This window comes from Centruroides sculpturatus, unplaced genomic scaffold (assembly GCF_000671375.1).
Source record: "Centruroides sculpturatus isolate CEXI.00-Female unplaced genomic scaffold, Cexi_2.0 scaffold1485, whole genome shotgun sequence".
Classification (NCBI taxonomy): Eukaryota; Metazoa; Arthropoda; class Arachnida; order Scorpiones; family Buthidae; genus Centruroides; species Centruroides sculpturatus.
In genome coordinates, this window is record NW_019385640.1 from 43,898 (window position 1) to 63,867 (window position 19,970).

At 32.3% G+C, this 19,970-nt stretch overlaps 1 protein-coding gene across 1 annotated transcript in view; it reads right to left on the minus strand.

Annotated features, from left to right (window-relative positions):
- LOC111640813 (integrator complex subunit 14-like) overlaps window positions 1-19,970 on the minus strand; it is a 28,558-nt gene that overhangs the window by 6,059 nt on the left and 2,529 nt on the right. The window contains exons 3-6 of the mRNA XM_023386876.1: window positions 17,764-17,934; window positions 17,020-17,530; window positions 11,497-11,644; window positions 4,758-4,837 (exon numbers count right to left, since the gene is read on the minus strand). Coding sequence (XP_023242644.1) covers window positions 4,758-4,837; window positions 11,497-11,644; window positions 17,020-17,530; window positions 17,764-17,934 — 910 coding nt within the window. The remainder of the gene's footprint in view (window positions 1-4,757; window positions 4,838-11,496; window positions 11,645-17,019; window positions 17,531-17,763; window positions 17,935-19,970) is intronic.

Consider the following 19,970-nt stretch of genomic DNA (forward strand, 5'->3'; position numbering starts at 1 on the left):
ACCACACACCCACATTCTGTGGAGATAATCATTATGGTAGTAACCAGATCTAAGTATGATACCGGCTCGGACGTCGCCCGGGTTAACAAGGTCCGCGTTCGTGGGTTAGGCAGAGGCTCACGTTCGAAAAATAGGCTCCAGTCTCCCTTGGTTACCGGTGGCGAAAGCAGCGCCGGCCCAAGCATGGCTACTGCAATGCCCTCAACAGATGTGAGGAATCAACCTAGCCTTGGTGTTTCTGTGGCAATGCATCCACAGACCACAAAGGCTGGAAAACCACGCCAACGGATGAAATGGACAACAGAAATGAACGAGTTTATCATCCGCACTTACTACACCATCACAAGACTCGAAACAAACATGACAGCATACAGACAACAACTACACCATAGATTCACACAACAATATCCTCACCTCACTGTCACCGAACAAAGGGTTGTTGATCAAAAACGAACAATTATACACAACAACCTTATCCCACAAACAACACTTGAACTTATCAAACAACAGGTTGCTGATCAAATACATCAACAGACAGAAACATTTAACATTAATGAAGATCACGTAACCTGTCAGGATAATCCAGCAACAAGCACTGATTACAGCACACACACAACAAGTACCACTAATGATACTGCAGGCACTTCCCCATCCATCACTGATAACGTAGACATAGAATTAGTTAATACGCTCTCACTTATATTTCAGGAAACACTCATTAAATATACTGGTACAGATCCCACACAAAGACCACGAATACCAAAAATCAACACGTCAAAGGTAGTAGGAAAAACACTAAATTATGTAAACACTCACTTACTACCAAACTACATTCATTCAATTTCTACACTCTCAGACATTCATACATTAGTTTATGCTGGGGCAGTCACAGTAGTAACACACCATGGACTGAAAATACACTCACAGACAGACACACACAAAACACAATTCTATCACAAGCCTGCCTGGCAGAGAAGAATAGAAACACAAATAAATGACATTAGACAGCAATTAGGCAGGCTGACACAATACACTAAAAACAACATAACACCCAAATTAAAGAAACAACTCAAAAACATTTTCAAGAAAATCAAAACACACACAAAACATGAACATCACAACACACACATTACAGAATACATCGATACACTAAAACAAAAACTCGCAGCCAAAGCACGTAGACTCAAACGATACAAAACATGTACACTACGAAAACAACAAAATAAATTATTCACAAACAATGAAAAACTTTTCTACAGACAAATCAGTACCAAAACAAACACTGATACACAGCACAGTGGCACACCAACAGAAGAAGAACTCACAACTTATTGGTCTTCTCTTTGGTCCAATGCTGTTACACACAATGCTGATGCAGGCTGGATCGAGGAGGAGAACAGAAACTTGCACAACATACCAACTATGCCCTGTGCTGAAATAAACATACACGACATTCGCTACGCTGTTAACAGAACACACAACTGGAAGACACCTGGTGTAGACAACATTCACAATTTCTGGTACAAAAAGTTTACATCACTGCACCAGGAACTAGCTAAACATCTAACACACATCATCATCAATCCACAAGACATGCCAAAATTTCTTACTCGGGGCATTACCTACATGAAACCTAAAAACAACAAAACCACAGACCCCACACAATACAGACCAATTACATGTCTTCCAACACTCTACAAATTATTGACATCCTGTATCACAAACAAAATATACAAACATGTTGAAGAACACGACATTCTTACAGAACAACAAAAAGGTTGCCGTAGAAATCACAGGGGATGCAAAGAACAGTTACTCATAGATTCAGTCATTCTACGGCAAGCACACAAACAACACAGAAACATACACATGGCATATATAGACTACAGAAAAGCATTCGACAGTGTTCCACACAGTTGGCTGCTACATATTCTACACATGTACAAAATACATCCATCACTCATTGCATTCTTCGAAAACACTATGCAGCACTGGAGAACAACACTACATCTCAGGGTTAGTAACACTTCCATACAAACAAACGAAATATTCATTAGGCGAGGAATTTTTCAAGGAGATTCCTTGAGTCCTCTCTGGTTCTGCCTAGCCCTGAATCCATTATCCAACATGTTAAACAACACGCAATACGGCTACAATATCAGACACGAAAAAACAACACAGTTTACACTCTCACATCTCATGTACATGGACGACATAAAACTTTATGCATCCACACAAAAACAACTTCATCAACTCCTACAAATCACACATTCATACACTAAGGACATACAAATGGAGTTTGGCCTAGACAAATGCAAAAAACTTCACATAGAAAAAGGAATCCTGAAGAAAGAAGATTTTGCACTTGGAAATGGAGACGTTATTGAATCCATGGAAGAGGGCGAGTTCTACAAGTACTTAGGATTCCAACAGGCCAAACTAACAGAACATACACAAATAAAGCAACGATTAATTAAAGAATACCAAAGTAGGTTAAACGCTATACTTAGAACACAGTTAAATGCAAAACACACAGTTAAAGCAATAAACACATATGTCATCCCAGTACTCACATACTCTTTTGGAGTTATACATTGGACTCACACAGATCTCGAGCAACTCCAAAGGAAAACAAGAACAACACTTACTAAGCATAAACAACATCATCCTAAATCCGCCACAGAAAGATTAACCCTTCCACGTAAAGAAGGCGGACGTGGCCTGATTGACATAGTTAACCTTCACTACAAACAAATACAGTCACTGCGAGAGTTTTTCTACAAGAAACAAGAAACATCACAGTTACATAAAGCAGTAACTCTAGCAGACTCAAATAACACACCATTAAACTTACACTCACAACATACAGACATGACACAACATATAAAAAGCATAGACACCATCAAGCAATTGTGGGCAAAAAAGGCACTCCATGGCAGGCATCCTTACAACCTGACCCGGGATTTTGTTGACAAAACTGCATCAAACAGCTGGTTAGATCGGGGATGCCTTTGGGGAGACGGAAGGATTCATGATTGCCATACAGGATCAGGTCATAAATACTAAAAACTACAGAAAACACATAGTCAAAGATACAACACTCACAAATGACACATGCAGAAAATGTCACATCGTGCCAGAAACTACACAACACATCACTTCTGGGTGCAAGCTATTGGCACAGACAGATTACTTACATAGACACAATCAAGTAGCAAATATAATACACCAAGAGCTTGCAAAGAAACACAAATTGGCAGACATCCACGAACCATACTACAAGTATATTCCACAGACAGTATTGGAAAATAACACGCACAAAATGTATTACGACAGAGCCATAATCACAGATAAAACAATTTACCACAACAGACCAGACATCACACTCATTGACAAACACAATAAAATCACATACATTATAGACATAGCCATTCCAAACACTCACAATGTACAAAACACATGCACTGAAAAAATTAGCAAGTACACAGAACTCGCCCAGGAAATAAGGCATCTGTGGAGGATGGATAGGGTGGTTATTGTACCTGTTGTTCTCTCCTGTACAGGTGTGATACCACACACACTACACAAAAGCCTGGGAACATTACAATTGAGTAGAAATACATACATCACACTACAGAAGGCCACTATATTGAATACATGCCACATTGTTAGGAAATTCTTGAATACAGACACACACACTGACACACTTATTTAATTTTAGTTTTGTTTTGGTTGCTATGCCTTGACTCTGGTCCGGCATAGTACACAGCCACCGGTGTGTACCGAGTATAACCCACATAACAATAAATCTTTAAAAATACAGCATTGATTTTTTGTAAACAAAAATCTTTATTTATTAAAATTCAATGCTGTATTTTTTTTTTAATATCCATAATCACAATGAGTAGATTCTTCTCTGCTACATTTAACAATAAATATTGTCAATAATTTTTTGAATTATATCCTTAAAAGTAAAAAAATGAAATTTTTCTTAAATCTGATTTTTCAGTAATTGTATTTCCAAATGCTGCATAACATTAGTATTTCTTAATTGATTTGAAAAAATTTACAAGTATAAAAATAAAAAATCCTTGTTTGTTATAAAATTATCTGAAAATACTACAGTCACTTTTTAATTTCTCTGAATAACACTCTTTCTCATAAATAAATTTTGAATAACATTTTAATTGTAGAATTTATTTATCTAACAAACAGATAACAGAATTATATATAAATGTTATATAGATAAATTAAGGACTGTAAACTTATTTTTTATATTGTAATTAATATAGTTTTACATTATTTCTTTGCAAACCTTAAGATCTAAATCAGTGTTTCTCAATCCACTCAATCAACTCACACAGTCTTTTAAGAAAATTATAGAACCTACCGAGGAACCTCTACATGTTCATATCCCATCCCATCAGTTGAACTATAATTTCTGGTATCTTTAAAAAAAACAGAATAAAACAGCAGCAATTACTCATCATTTAAAAGGCTTTTTAATGAAGCAGTGATGAATTTGTTCAGGTACTATCTACAGTTAAATGATTAATGTTGAATGTTAATTGTTTTTCTCTGCTATTATGCATTTTAACCTCACTCTTACATTCTTTCATGAAACCCAGTTTGAGAAACACTGATCTAAAATAAACTAAAAGCAGCCATTATCTGAAACTTTAAAATAAATTTTAAAATGAAAAAATTTTTCTTCTAGAAAATATTAAAGCAGAAACAATATGTGATAAAAGTCTCACCTGGTTCGAATGTCGACAACATTAAATTTGACTTTTTCTTGCTGTCTGCCCAAGAATATAACATTCCATACCAATCTGCCCTTTAAAATAAAATATTTATTAAACTAATATAAACAAATTTTCTAAACATAAAAAATTCTCTCTATCATTATTTATTTTTTCATCTGAACACCTAAACATTCTTGCAATAGTTAAATTAAACATGATTTACCATTTATGCACATACTACATCAAAATATTTGTTGTATGTGCATAAACCGGTGTTTAATTTACTTTAATCAAAAGTAGACATTTAGAAAAGTACTTATTTATTAAATTTTGTATGAAATCATTCAATATTATTTTATTTCTCTAAAATATTTACAAAAATAAAATGAATATGTAAATTAAACACCATGCAAATTTTATTATATCACTTTTTACAAATTTAAAACAACATTGTCTTCATAACTAAATAAAAAACCGAACATAACATTTTGTCAGATAGACTCAACTCCATATCACTCAAATTAAAAATACAAGAAAAGAATAAGAATATGGAATTTGCTTAGTCATTTTGAACTTGCTTTTCAAATGTGCAATGCACAGCTTGCACATTTGAAAAATATAAAACTGATCATGTTACTAATCCCTAAACCAAACATCAAGCTTGTCATTCAATGCTCTTCTTCAAAATGAAAAAATCCCTAGCAGATTCATCAGAAAAGTGCCAGTGTAGAAACTTTCTGAGATCACAAGAAGTACAATTAAGAGTATTAAAATAATGAAAATCTAAGAAAATTACTAAGAAATGGAATAAGACCACAGGACATACGTGTTGAAGATTGATCATTAAAAAACCTTCAATAAAATCAAAAACTAACTTATTAAAGTTAGATAGAAATCAGATAAGAGTGGTGGTTTATTTTCTGACTGGCACTATCATCTATGCAAACGTACAGAATGGATATCTAAGAAGAACCACTTTGCCTGAAATGTAGTATGATGAATGAAATTGCTCACTATATTCTTTTTGAAACCCAGCATTGCTTCACATAAGATACTCATCTTGAGTTTAAGCACTGATCTTGAAACTATAAACAAAGAATCTGTAAAAAGCATCTTAAATTTTGTTAGGAAAAGTGGCTTTTAAACAGGGAATAAGAACTTGTTGGGAGTACAATACATCAGCAGATATCAGTGCTGGAGGCCAATCCCAAGAAAAGCAGAGTCTATAGAATACCAATAACAGCTAAACAGTAGATACATATGATTTTTGATATGAGAATATCATGAGAATATGAGAATAGATTTTTGAATGAAAGAGTAAAAGAACATAAAATGGACATCAAAAACTTTAGACACAACTCTGTCTTAGAGGAACAAGTCATTTTAAATCCAGAAGCATGGGTCAATGACAGAAAATAACCTTAGCAAATGAGAAGCCCATTAAAATCACAATAAAGCTTATAATTGCAGCATCTAGGGACGGAAGAAAAGAAAGTTCAATAGTGATCTGTGGGCACGATTTAAGCCAGCTCCACACATTAAAGTATTTGCCAACTACCGAATAACTGTCTATCTATTCCCTTTGATTTAGTACAATATACCAACAAGGAGAGGGAAAAAGTGACTACTGAATATTAGTCACAAGTAAATCATCCACACTGCTTAGTATTAGCCAAATGTTTGCTCAGCATTCAGCAAATATTAAATGTGTGGAGCCAGCTTTATAAATACAAAATGATCATAGTTAGCAATTAAGAAAGAATAAAACAAAGTATCTCCTATCTAAAGAATAACTTAAAACTTTTAATACATTAATGGCAATTAATGTTAATCATGACTCTTAATTTGTTTATATTGTAATGTCATTGAAACTAATTACCTCATTTTCATCCATGCAATCATTATTTACTGTTTGTTGTTTTAATAGTTTTGGTTCATTTTATTATATTTTTATACTATTTTATTTTATTTACTTTAATAAATATTTACATAAAACATTTGTAAATTTTCAATTATTATGTTTGTTGTTCTTTATAGTCTTTTAATGTTCTTTGGAATTTTATCAGAAAAAAAAAAGTAAACTCAAATATAAAGCATTCTTAAATATTATATTAAAGCCATAAAATTAAATTTGATTTCAAACATGAAAGATATAATTTCTTTCTTCTTGCCAATAAATCATGTGATAGAATAATCACAAAATAGTTTTAGAAATGTTTCTGACCTGTTTAATGACACATCTCAGAGCTTGAAAATACATAAAAGGAACTTCGTTAATTAATGTGCATCAATGTCCTTAATTTAAACAAGTTATTCTTTCAATCACCATAACAGTGTATTTCTATTAATAGGACTTATCAGGTAATTGTAAATAAAACAATTTTAATCTGTGTGACTGTGTTGCTGTAATCTTATACACCAGTATGATAAGTCCTATTAATAGAAATATGCTGTTATGGTGATTGAAAGAATAACTACATAAAAGAAACTTTACATCTATTTATGCCCAAAGACAAGCCATTTACCAGTGAACAGAAACATTAGCATTTATTGTATAGCATACTAATACTTAGTATGCTATATATTTTGATTACATCAGATATAAATTACCTTAATTGGCATAATGCTACCATACTTTCAACTTTTAAACTTCCATGAAGCAAAACACAGAAAGAAGGTTGTTTTCCTTCATCATTAGACATTGATTCATCTTCTAGTCCCGATTCGATTTCTGGTTTAACAGTTAACTTCGTTTCTTCTAAAAATAAATAAATATATACGAACATCAACTCAAAAACCAAATTTATAGTTAAATCCAAACAAACTGCCGAACTATAAGGTTATAATATGGTGTAAATACTAAATAGCCATATTATAGCCTAATAATTCAGTATTTTGTTTGGCTTTAATAAATAAATAATAAAATTTTTAAATTATTCAAATATATAAATAAAGGTTAACTAGAAAGTATGTTTATAGTGTTCATAAATCAAAAACAAGATCTCAGTAAATTAACAGACATTACACAAACATCACACAAATACTAATTTTGAACATAGGATCTCTGATGATTGAAACACTTCCTATATGCAATAAGCTTGTCTATAAGTAATGTGCAAAAGCTACATCCCTGTTATGTTTGTGATGTTACTCTAGCTTATTTGATGTCTTTACCGTAAGTAAAACAATTTCCTGACAACTGCTCCTTCATTGGAACTGTTGTTGGGAGTTTACTGTTTCTTCAAANCTACTGCCCACTAATGGGCGATTTGAGCTTTCGTGGTGGTCGGTAGGAGTTTTGTCCGATACCAAAGCTACTTTCCCTTATCACTGCACATCTACGACTCACTGATGGCGCAGATTGTACCATAACAGTAGCCATCACTCGAGTCGAGCTCATTTAGTGACAGGGTCGTGTTGCCAGGTTTAGCCACTTTTTCAAGTTTGACGTAAAAAAAATACTTGACGCACTGGCAAAAAGTTTCTGTGTATTATAAACATATGCAAAATATAAATAATGACTAAATATTACAGCTAATGTTAACTTTACATCATATTTAAAATATAATAATAATAAATTATACAACATTTTTTTAAAAATGTAAATACCAAAGCCGAAAATTCCAATTTCGTGTTCGTACTCATGTAATCTATCATGAAGTTCAATCCGTGGATGGCCAAGTGACGCAGCTGATAGGGCTCGGTGCTGTCCGGCACGGTAATCGGCCTGGTCATGGAGAGAGAGACGTCCAAAAGAAACACGGTCGGCATTTTCTTTTACCTGAAACATTTAAAAAGTTTTACCGACCAAACTACGAGCTTAACGCGTCGTCTACATTATTTAAATACGAACCGCCCGGAAAGTCCCCGGCAACATTTTAGAGAAGGCGTCGCCGAGGTTCCGGAGAGGACGAGCGCCAAAGTGTACAACGAGACGGAGCACGGAGAACGAACGGCACACCGACACGCGTCAAAAACAAACCTTCGGAAACTAATAGTCAGCAGTGAGTCGCACATACACGTAAGGTTCCTCTAAGTTTTTTGCCAGTATACGGGAGGTCGACAATTCCGGGGATGCCGACCGGAGCTCGAATCTCACCCGTCGACATACGTACCTACCGGAGTCTCGTTAACGGAAAAATGCCGAAAAGGGTGTCAGAAAGTCCTTCGGAGAGACCGACGGTAACCCCGGCTTCTCCATCCACGTAAGGAAGGTGCAAAACCCCCGACGGTGTCCCCAGACATGGAATTTTTTTCTAGAAACATTTAAAGAACGGAAAAGGTTTATTAAAAACAGATATTGTCCGAACGTTTTCGTCCACTTAATAAGAAATTGTATAGGACGGTCGGTTCTTAGGGGGTTTCGGTGCAGCGTTCGACATCTTCGAGCTCCGTCCCGGAACTCGATAAATATTTGGTAATATTGCCATTTAGCATTACAAATTCTCGGTAGCAACCGAACGATTCGCTTAATAAACGACAGTCGTCCGAAAGGTACGAAAAACGTGTCGATGGTAAACATTGAATTACACGAANAAATTAAACACCATGCAAATTTTATTATATCACTTTTTACAAATTTAAAACAACATTGTCTTCATAACTAAATAAAAAACCGAACATAACATTTTGTCAGATAGACTCAACTCCATATCACTCAAATTAAAAATACAAGAAAAGAATAAGAATATGGAATTTGCTTAGTCATTTTGAACTTGCTTTTCAAATGTGCAATGCACAGCTTGCACATTTGAAAAATATAAAACTGATCATGTTACTAATCCCTAAACCAAACATCAAGCTTGTCATTCAATGCTCTTCTTCAAAATGAAAAAATCCCTAGCAGATTCATCAGAAAAGTGCCAGTGTAGAAACTTTCTGAGATCACAAGAAGTACAATTAAGAGTATTAAAATAATGAAAATCTAAGAAAATTACTAAGAAATGGAATAAGACCACAGGACATACGTGTTGAAGATTGATCATTAAAAAACCTTCAATAAAATCAAAAACTAACTTATTAAAGTTAGATAGAAATCAGATAAGAGTGGTGGTTTATTTTCTGACTGGCACTATCATCTATGCAAACGTACAGAATGGATATCTAAGAAGAACCACTTTGCCTGAAATGTAGTATGATGAATGAAATTGCTCACTATATTCTTTTTGAAACCCAGCATTGCTTCACATAAGATACTCATCTTGAGTTTAAGCACTGATCTTGAAACTATAAACAAAGAATCTGTAAAAAGCATCTTAAATTTTGTTAGGAAAAGTGGCTTTTAAACAGGGAATAAGAACTTGTTGGGAGTACAATACATCAGCAGATATCAGTGCTGGAGGCCAATCCCAAGAAAAGCAGAGTCTATAGAATACCAATAACAGCTAAACAGTAGATACATATGATTTTTGATATGAGAATATCATGAGAATATGAGAATAGATTTTTGAATGAAAGAGTAAAAGAACATAAAATGGACATCAAAAACTTTAGACACAACTCTGTCTTAGAGGAACAAGTCATTTTAAATCCAGAAGCATGGGTCAATGACAGAAAATAACCTTAGCAAATGAGAAGCCCATTAAAATCACAATAAAGCTTATAATTGCAGCATCTAGGGACGGAAGAAAAGAAAGTTCAATAGTGATCTGTGGGCACGATTTAAGCCAGCTCCACACATTAAAGTATTTGCCAACTACCGAATAACTGTCTATCTATTCCCTTTGATTTAGTACAATATACCAACAAGGAGAGGGAAAAAGTGACTACTGAATATTAGTCACAAGTAAATCATCCACACTGCTTAGTATTAGCCAAATGTTTGCTCAGCATTCAGCAAATATTAAATGTGTGGAGCCAGCTTTATAAATACAAAATGATCATAGTTAGCAATTAAGAAAGAATAAAACAAAGTATCTCCTATCTAAAGAATAACTTAAAACTTTTAATACATTAATGGCAATTAATGTTAATCATGACTCTTAATTTGTTTATATTGTAATGTCATTGAAACTAATTACCTCATTTTCATCCATGCAATCATTATTTACTGTTTGTTGTTTTAATAGTTTTGGTTCATTTTATTATATTTTTATACTATTTTATTTTATTTACTTTAATAAATATTTACATAAAACATTTGTAAATTTTCAATTATTATGTTTGTTGTTCTTTATAGTCTTTTAATGTTCTTTGGAATTTTATCAGAAAAAAAAAAGTAAACTCAAATATAAAGCATTCTTAAATATTATATTAAAGCCATAAAATTAAATTTGATTTCAAACATGAAAGATATAATTTCTTTCTTCTTGCCAATAAATCATGTGATAGAATAATCACAAAATAGTTTTAGAAATGTTTCTGACCTGTTTAATGACACATCTCAGAGCTTGAAAATACATAAAAGGAACTTCGTTAATTAATGTGCATCAATGTCCTTAATTTAAACAAGTTATTCTTTCAATCACCATAACAGTGTATTTCTATTAATAGGACTTATCAGGTAATTGTAAATAAAACAATTTTAATCTGTGTGACTGTGTTGCTGTAATCTTATACACCAGTATGATAAGTCCTATTAATAGAAATATGCTGTTATGGTGATTGAAAGAATAACTACATAAAAGAAACTTTACATCTATTTATGCCCAAAGACAAGCCATTTACCAGTGAACAGAAACATTAGCATTTATTGTATAGCATACTAATACTTAGTATGCTATATATTTTGATTACATCAGATATAAATTACCTTAATTGGCATAATGCTACCATACTTTCAACTTTTAAACTTCCATGAAGCAAAACACAGAAAGAAGGTTGTTTTCCTTCATCATTAGACATTGATTCATCTTCTAGTCCCGATTCGATTTCTGGTTTAACAGTTAACTTCGTTTCTTCTAAAAATAAATAAATATATACGAACATCAACTCAAAAACCAAATTTATAGTTAAATCCAAACAAACTGCCGAACTATAAGGTTATAATATGGTGTAAATACTAAATAGCCATATTATAGCCTAATAATTCAGTATTTTGTTTGGCTTTAATAAATAAATAATAAAATTTTTAAATTATTCAAATATATAAATAAAGGTTAACTAGAAAGTATGTTTATAGTGTTCATAAATCAAAAACAAGATCTCAGTAAATTAACAGACATTACACAAACATCACACAAATACTAATTTTGAACATAGGATCTCTGATGATTGAAACACTTCCTATATGCAATAAGCTTGTCTATAAGTAATGTGCAAAAGCTACATCCCTGTTATGTTTGTGATGTTACTCTAGCTTATTTGATGTCTTTACCGTAAGTAAAACAATTTCCTGACAACTGCTCCTTCATTGGAACTGTTGTTGGGAGTTTACTGTTTCTTCAAAATGGAAACACAGTAATTGCCAGGTTCCAACTCTGGAATGTATGGCCTATTCTCCAACTTACAAAATACTGTGAGAATTCTACCGAGTACTCTTGTGACACTTTTCAAGTTTACCATATTATATGCAGTTGGACATTGTTGTGGAGGAGAACTATTTCATTATTACAGAGAATACTTTTCATGCCCAAAACTCCTTGCCCTGACAAACAAGGTGATTATGTCAAATAAAAGCCTGAATATTTGCCCATATCTGTGTTCTATGTTTATATATAGTGATTCATTTACATTCAAAAAAATTAATTTTTTGAACGTAATGAACTTCAGAGGTTGGTGCTCTCAAAGGCATCAATATAATAGTCTTGTGGTGGACACAATGTTCATGTTTATTCTATGATCCATTAATTGTGGATAACACTCTTGCAGTCAAAGAAAACTAGAAGTGCTTCAAACAAAAGTTTCTTTGATGCACTTATGGTTTGCAAAGAAAGTATGCCAGGTGAAACAAAAGATACCAGTCAAAGAAGGTATGCAAAATGCACATCTGAACAAACCTTTGTTTTGTGCACCTGGCAAACTTTCTTTAGTTGCAGTGAGGAATAGCAATCCTCTATTCTGAGGATTGCTATTTATTTCTCTGATCTTATCCATACATCTGATTCATTAACTTTGATGAGTTATTTTACTAACTATACATTATCACACACACACACACACTCAAATAAATGGTATTCTTCTGTTAGCAAGCATGGCACAGACTTTTCATAGATTGGATCAATGTTCAAATCTTTGTTAAACTGTGGTTAAAAGAACCCACCAAAATTGTGACCTCTTCAATGGTTTCTCTCTGTCAGTCAATGATCATTTCATACATGAAATTATTTTGAAATTATGATGTTTGATCATTATTTGATTTGATCATGAAATTATTTGATCTTGTCAATTGTTTTCTCATTCTGCAACAACAATGGTTTTCCAGAATATGAATTACTTTTAACACATTCTCTTCTCTCTTTAAAATAACAAAAACCATTAAAATGGCTAAGACATCATTTCTGTAAGTTATTTTCAATAATTCAAACATTTCCTTAGTGGATAATAAGTAAACTTATATTACATACCAAACTCCAGCATATAATATATAGTTCATAATAATAAACAAACGTTTTCAGTGGATTTAAGCTACTATTGTCAGGTTATGGCTATCTCTTGAATAACAGTCTTAATCTGTCCTATGTTGTTCCCAAAAATATTCATGTTGACCTCATTGACCTGTGTGGGCGATCCCAAATATTTTCGTGTTTACATTGGAACGTTTTTGATACCAGATGTCGCTATGCGTCACAATTTTTATATTAAAACGAACTTTTAAAATATAATTTTTTTTTGTTTCTATATTATTTGATATATTTATTTTGTTTCTGAAAAATAAAATAATTTTTTACAATACAGTAAACACGATTATTATTTAAAAAAAATTTTTTTTAGGCTTAACATCGATGAAAATTCAACATGGCGTCACCGAATAGGTTAAAGAAGGAACACTTTCTTTCAAAACTAAGAATGCCACACGTGCTAGAATCATTTATACGTTACGGATTTTGGTTGGTCAACAGTGTTGCATGTCTGGCCTTGTGGGTGGTATTCTGGTTCTCAAATAAGGCTTTCCGGGCCTGTGCCAGAGAATAGTTGATCACAGAGCTCTTCTTTGTAGCTTGATTATATTTCAATTTTTTCCAGATGCCAAATATGTGATTTTTCTGTCAATGGATTTAAAAGCTTCACCTAGTCTGAATGGGGATGGACATCCATTTCTAATGTAAGGGTGGAAAGAATGGTGGTGATTTATCCTTTTTTAATCAAAGTTAAGTGCTCTTGGAGGCATTGTAATAGCAGTCCTGTTGTGGTACAATGTACTATAGCTTCTTGTCTACTCTATGGTCTATTAATTAAGTTAATTAATTAATTAAAGTAAAATAAGTCCAAATGTATATGCATTACTTAGGAACCACGAGGACATTCTTGGCAGAAACAATCTTTCAGGCATATACACCATTAAACACAGTAGAATCTTGGTAATACAGCCATTCACTATTTCAACACACCCAGTAATCTAACACCAGCCAACTCATTGGGTATTACAAGTATTGTTGCCGAGTGATAGACAAGCTTCTCATTAGTTCAGACTCCAGTTCCCAGTAAATTTGAACACCTCACTAAACATGATTTGATATCAAACCCAAGCTTAGATATGAAATTAAAAATTGCTTGACTTGTCATCTTAGGCTAATCAAAAAAGATATAGTATCTTCTAACTCAATAATATAAAACTAGATGAATGCGAGGCATTTAAAGTCTGAGTGTATGTATTAAAGTATAACAAAATTTTGAATTTAAATAAATGAATTTAAAAAATTGTTTACTTATTGGTTATGCATTACACTAGTCAAAAAATGTCAAAAAACTTGTCTCATAGTTTCAATTTTATTTATTCTATTAATGTTAGATGGCGCTACCATCATATCTTCTAGTTTTCTCACTCTGCTTAGAGCTACATATGATAGTCCAGTAATGTTTTCTTTTTCTCCTATGTCAATTACTATTTTTTTCAGTGTTAGCCCTTCAGCTTTGTGTATGGCCAATGAGCATGCAACCAAGATTGGAAATTGCCTTCTTGTGCAATCCACATCATTATCCTTCTATTTTGGTTGAATAGGAAATGCTCCATTTCTTACGGTTGATCCTATATACTTATTGAATTTTACCATTACTGCCAATGGTAATGAAGGCAATCTCCTTCCATCTCTGTACAGAATGTCAACAACTGTTCCAAGAGATCTGTTCACTAGGTCAACATCAACCCAGTGGCATAGCAAACATAACTGGTGCCCGGGGCATGACACTTTATTGATGACCACCTCCTCCAGAAACAAATCTTGTTTGTCTTGGAGATCATTTGGAGCCCCTCTGCAAGTGGCTCATGAGGCATGATAGACCCTTTGCCCCTCCCTCGCTATGCTAGTGCATCAACCCATAGATTTTTTCTCAGCATTATGTGACAACAAATAGATAGATATAATACTGATTGCAAGCCTTGTTCCTCTCATACTTTTTTGCAAAAATGCTATTAAGTTCTGCAGAAATTTTTGCAACTGGTCATTTTGGAAGGTTGTGTAAGGAATGATTTGTTATATGAAATAACCATTTCATTCGAAGGAAATAATCTTATGGAATCTCTAAAGTTTTCTATATCTAATGGAGATAAAAATTGTCTTCCTTCTTGTCATTAATGCTTCCCATTCTTGCTGCTTCTGTTTTCCAATTGTAACACTAATATATTTCTTGAACAGTTGTTGTCTCAAAGATATACTGGTAGTTAAGTAAAAGATTTTTTTGTGTCTTCTTGGAGTGTGTCATTGGGAAGAAAATTCATCATTAAAGTTTACAAGGAGAATTATATCCTTCACAGGAGGCAACTGCTGGATATCTCCAAGGAAATAAACAAACATGCCTCCAAACAGCACATGATTGTACCCCTTTGCTTCAAAGCATCTGTTGTGGATTTTTGACATTAGTCTTGACCTGATCACAGAATATTCATCAAAAATTAGGTACTGAATATTACTTAATGCAACCTGAACGTTCTGATGTGGCTCTCCAACTCATTCTTTAAAAGGAGGAATTAGAATTCTTAAAAAACTGAATTGTTTTCCCATTCATGTTGATGGCTGTAGCACCTGTTGGAGAAAGTACTTGAATGCTATTGTTCACTAGGGTTTTGTTTGCCAATTTCATTATGGCCTTAATTAGTGGTTTTTCTAGTATATGCTTTTCAAATTCTGTTGCAAAATCAGTCCCACTACTACTTCACTACTTTTTTGGTTTATTTTTGTTTCATAAGCTCTTAGCAAAATTATTTTTCATTCTAGGCACCTTTATTTAAAAAAAAAAAAGCAAAACCAGAATAATTAAATGAAATAACTTAGTATTAAACAATTTATCATTAAACCAGGATGATTCCATGATATGAACTTTTACAATAGAGTATGAAAATAAACAAACACGTTGAAACCAAAATCCAGAAAATGAAATTCAGAATAAAACAATAAAAATGAAAATGTGAAAAAATTTACTAATAAGAAATTTTGGAGAATGTAAATGAGGAAATAAAAGCACATGTAAAGAAAACAGAAGGACTATTTATGCATGCTTTTTTCTTAAATAACGTGTATGCATAAAAACAAAGTTCTTATTATACTTTATTTAACTACTCAATCAATTTCTACAAAAACTATACAGCTCATCCCGTATATACAAATTAGTTATTCAAAAAATTTCACAAATTTTGGTTACATAATTCTTAGTTATTGCATCAGGCAACCACAGGGTTTCTGAAATTAAGGAGTCTTTGCTTAACACTCAGATTAAATATAAAAATCATTTTCCCAAAATTGCTTATCAAAACTACTGCCCTCCCACTAAATCTCCCAAAGTCATTTCAATTTCCCACTAAATTTAGTGTGATATCCACCAACTTGGCAACACTGATCATAGGCAATAGCAACATACTCTGATGACAAAACAGCAAAAAGAACAACTGAAAATTATTTTAAAAAACTGAAGATTAATTTCAGAACTAAAAATACAGTAATATGTAATATTGCTCTCCTCTCATATTTTCTTGCTTCACTATATATGTCTTTGCAAATAAAATCATGCAAATAAATGTTTTTTCCAATTGTTAAACCACTGAATTCATTTTACTTTCAATAATTCAGCAGTCTCCTTAATCTGACACCCTAATAATTCCATATGTGTCAAATTACCAAAACTGTATTGTAATTGCATCATTACTTTTTATTTTGTATTTATAAGAAATAAACTTTCTTACCTTTAGCAGGTGGTATTGGTAATACCAAATGTCTAGAAAGAACTGGTGGACTAGCAACGTCGGCGATATCCAAGAAACCGCATATGACGATATCGGTGAAAACTTCCGTTTTTATCCATTCGAAATCCCGCGCCTTACTGTAGCTTTCCGGAGCGGGCGACAAGGATACGAGCGATTTGAGATTTCCACAATAAAGGTTTCCTTGGAACGGTTTATAATACATTTCTGTTAGTTTGTGAAATACTTGCTGAACAGATTTAAAACTAAGCTGACCCTCTGGAACAAATACTTGTCCTCCTCCTCCGCCAATATCAATAAGTTTCTGATAAAATGATATGGTATGTTGGTGAACGACATCAGAGATACACACAACGTGCAGTTTACACGGAAATGGAAATGGTAAAGGCAACAGTTTATCCTGGCTTTCGATGTCTTTGCTGTAATACTTTTCCAATGCATATTTAAGCGAAGTGGTACCAATCCCTACATTGCCATCTGTTATTAATATTACCTGTATAGAAAAGAATACAAAAATTAATTATTCTATTATAAATATTATACTTAAAGTTAAATCAACACAATTAATGATTCATCTATTGTAAAATAATTTGACACTAACAAAAACAAACACCATACCCACTTACACCAGTAGAATTCTTTAAGTACATATTGTGTTAGTGTCAATTGTTCCAGCTTATTGATAAATTAGGTAAAAGAATTTAAAATATAAAGTTGATAATTTACCTGACAAGGCATAGTCGCACCCCATTCCTCTAAAATTATGTCTCTAACTCCAATTAATGCTCTTACTATATCTGTTTTGTCATAACAATCCACTTTCATTAATTCAGTCTTTAAATTCTCAAAATCTCTAGTAAACTGCACAACTAATTCCCAGAGTGATGAAAAGACCATCTGAAACAATTTATTTCAATATTTTCTACTTTTTAAAATTATGAATTATTCTTTAAATTAATCATTTAACCCTCACATCATCAAATAGTTAACATAAGTAAAGATAAATGTTTCACATTTATAGAAACATCAAATTTTAATTTTCCACAATAAATTTAAAAATTAAAAATCATACACATCAAGTAATAGATTAAAACGTTGATAGAATTTTTTAATTACATAATTTATGTCAAATAATTTAAATTTTAGTTTAAAGTATTAAGTTTAGTTAGTTGAATCAAACTATTCTAAACAAGCATTATTATTAATTAATAAATGTAATCAATCAATTTTACTGAAGCAAAAACAAGATTTATTAAATAAGATGAAAACAAAAGTCTTACATTATTAAATAATTATTTATAGTTAGAAATAGCATATAAAATTAAATAAGAAACTTGTGTTTTAAAAAAATAAAAATTTCAGACTGAATACTATGAATTGCAAATTTACCAAATTTTTTTATTACCGGTAAAATAATAATTTTCAAAATGCTACCAGTAATTTTTAAATTTTGACTCTATAAACACAAAAATTAGGACACTGGCACTAGGGGCAACTGAACAATCTTTCATGCTTTGTGACCAATTGAATTCCCTTTTTTTCTATTTTGAAAAGCAAGTTTTGTTGACTGAAAAATAGAGCATGCCGTAAGTTTTTAGTTGGCTCGATTAAAAAGTGGCCGGTGCAAATGTACAAATTCAAATAAATGCATTCCATTTTGTCAACTAAAATTGCTATTGCACTCTAAGTATTATAAGTAAAAAACAAATTGCAAACTTTCCAGCATAATACTATAACATTTTACTTTAATAATGTAAATGATGCTTCTATCTTTAATATAAGAAAACAAACATACATTAAATTATATACAAATATAAACTTTATAAATGGTTTATTACATATACACCATATAAATAGGCATGTAAATGCTACACAAACATCTTATCTGCCAAATTGAGAGATAAAGGGGGCCACATTTTGTATCTTGAATAGGGTCAGACTTAATGACAATTTTACTCGTTATAAGCCTTTACAATTTTTTTTATAAAACCCATCTCTACCTTCAAAATGAAGCTTTTTGCCATTTAATAATAATTAAAAATATAAAGTTTCTAAAATAAAATACTGTAACAGATGGCACCACACATGCAGTTTTAAATGTTGCAAGGAAAGTTAAGCAACTCATTGCTGGATGTTTTCTATAGTTTTTGTTAGCATTATTGTCACTTAAAATGACACACATTATTGTTTAGGCAAAATATTCCTACAAGAAAACAGATCAGATAACAATTGTAATCTCAACCTATTGAGAACTACTGATGTACTAAGGGCATGAAAACAGCAGAGAAGAGACCTAAAATTAAACAACTGTAAAACTGTATTAGGAAAGTTTGATATTATAAGCTTGATATAAAATACTTGAAGAGACTCGTCCATTCTACATCAAAGTGCTGCAAAATTGTTATTAAAGCTTGAGGTGGACATACAAAATATTAGGTAATTATTCATACTGTTTTTCAGGCCTACTTATGCTGTAAACCTTTTCTCTTTACTTTCTTAACTGTAAACAGTACATTCATGCAATAGTGCTAATTGACAGTATTGGTGAGGCTATGGTGTAAAAATAATTCAATTTAATTATATGTATTAAACTGCATTTTCTGACATATTTTTCTTGGTTTCTTCTCTGTACATATGTAGTATAGAGGAGAAAATGAGAACAATATACCAAAAAGTGCAGTTTATTATTGTTACAAATTGTGATCATAGCTTAAATGCTATATTGTACATCTCTTGAATGATTTTTGGTGTATATCATAAGTGATGCCCTTTCCACAACCACTACATAGACCAGGGGTGGCCAAAACTTGGCGCATTGGACGATTACAAGTGGCGATTCAGTCGGTTCCGAGCAACATTGCCAGATTTGGCTTCATTGCATACGCAATTCGGTGCAGTCGACCTTTTTTTTTTTTTTTTTTTTTTTTTTTTTT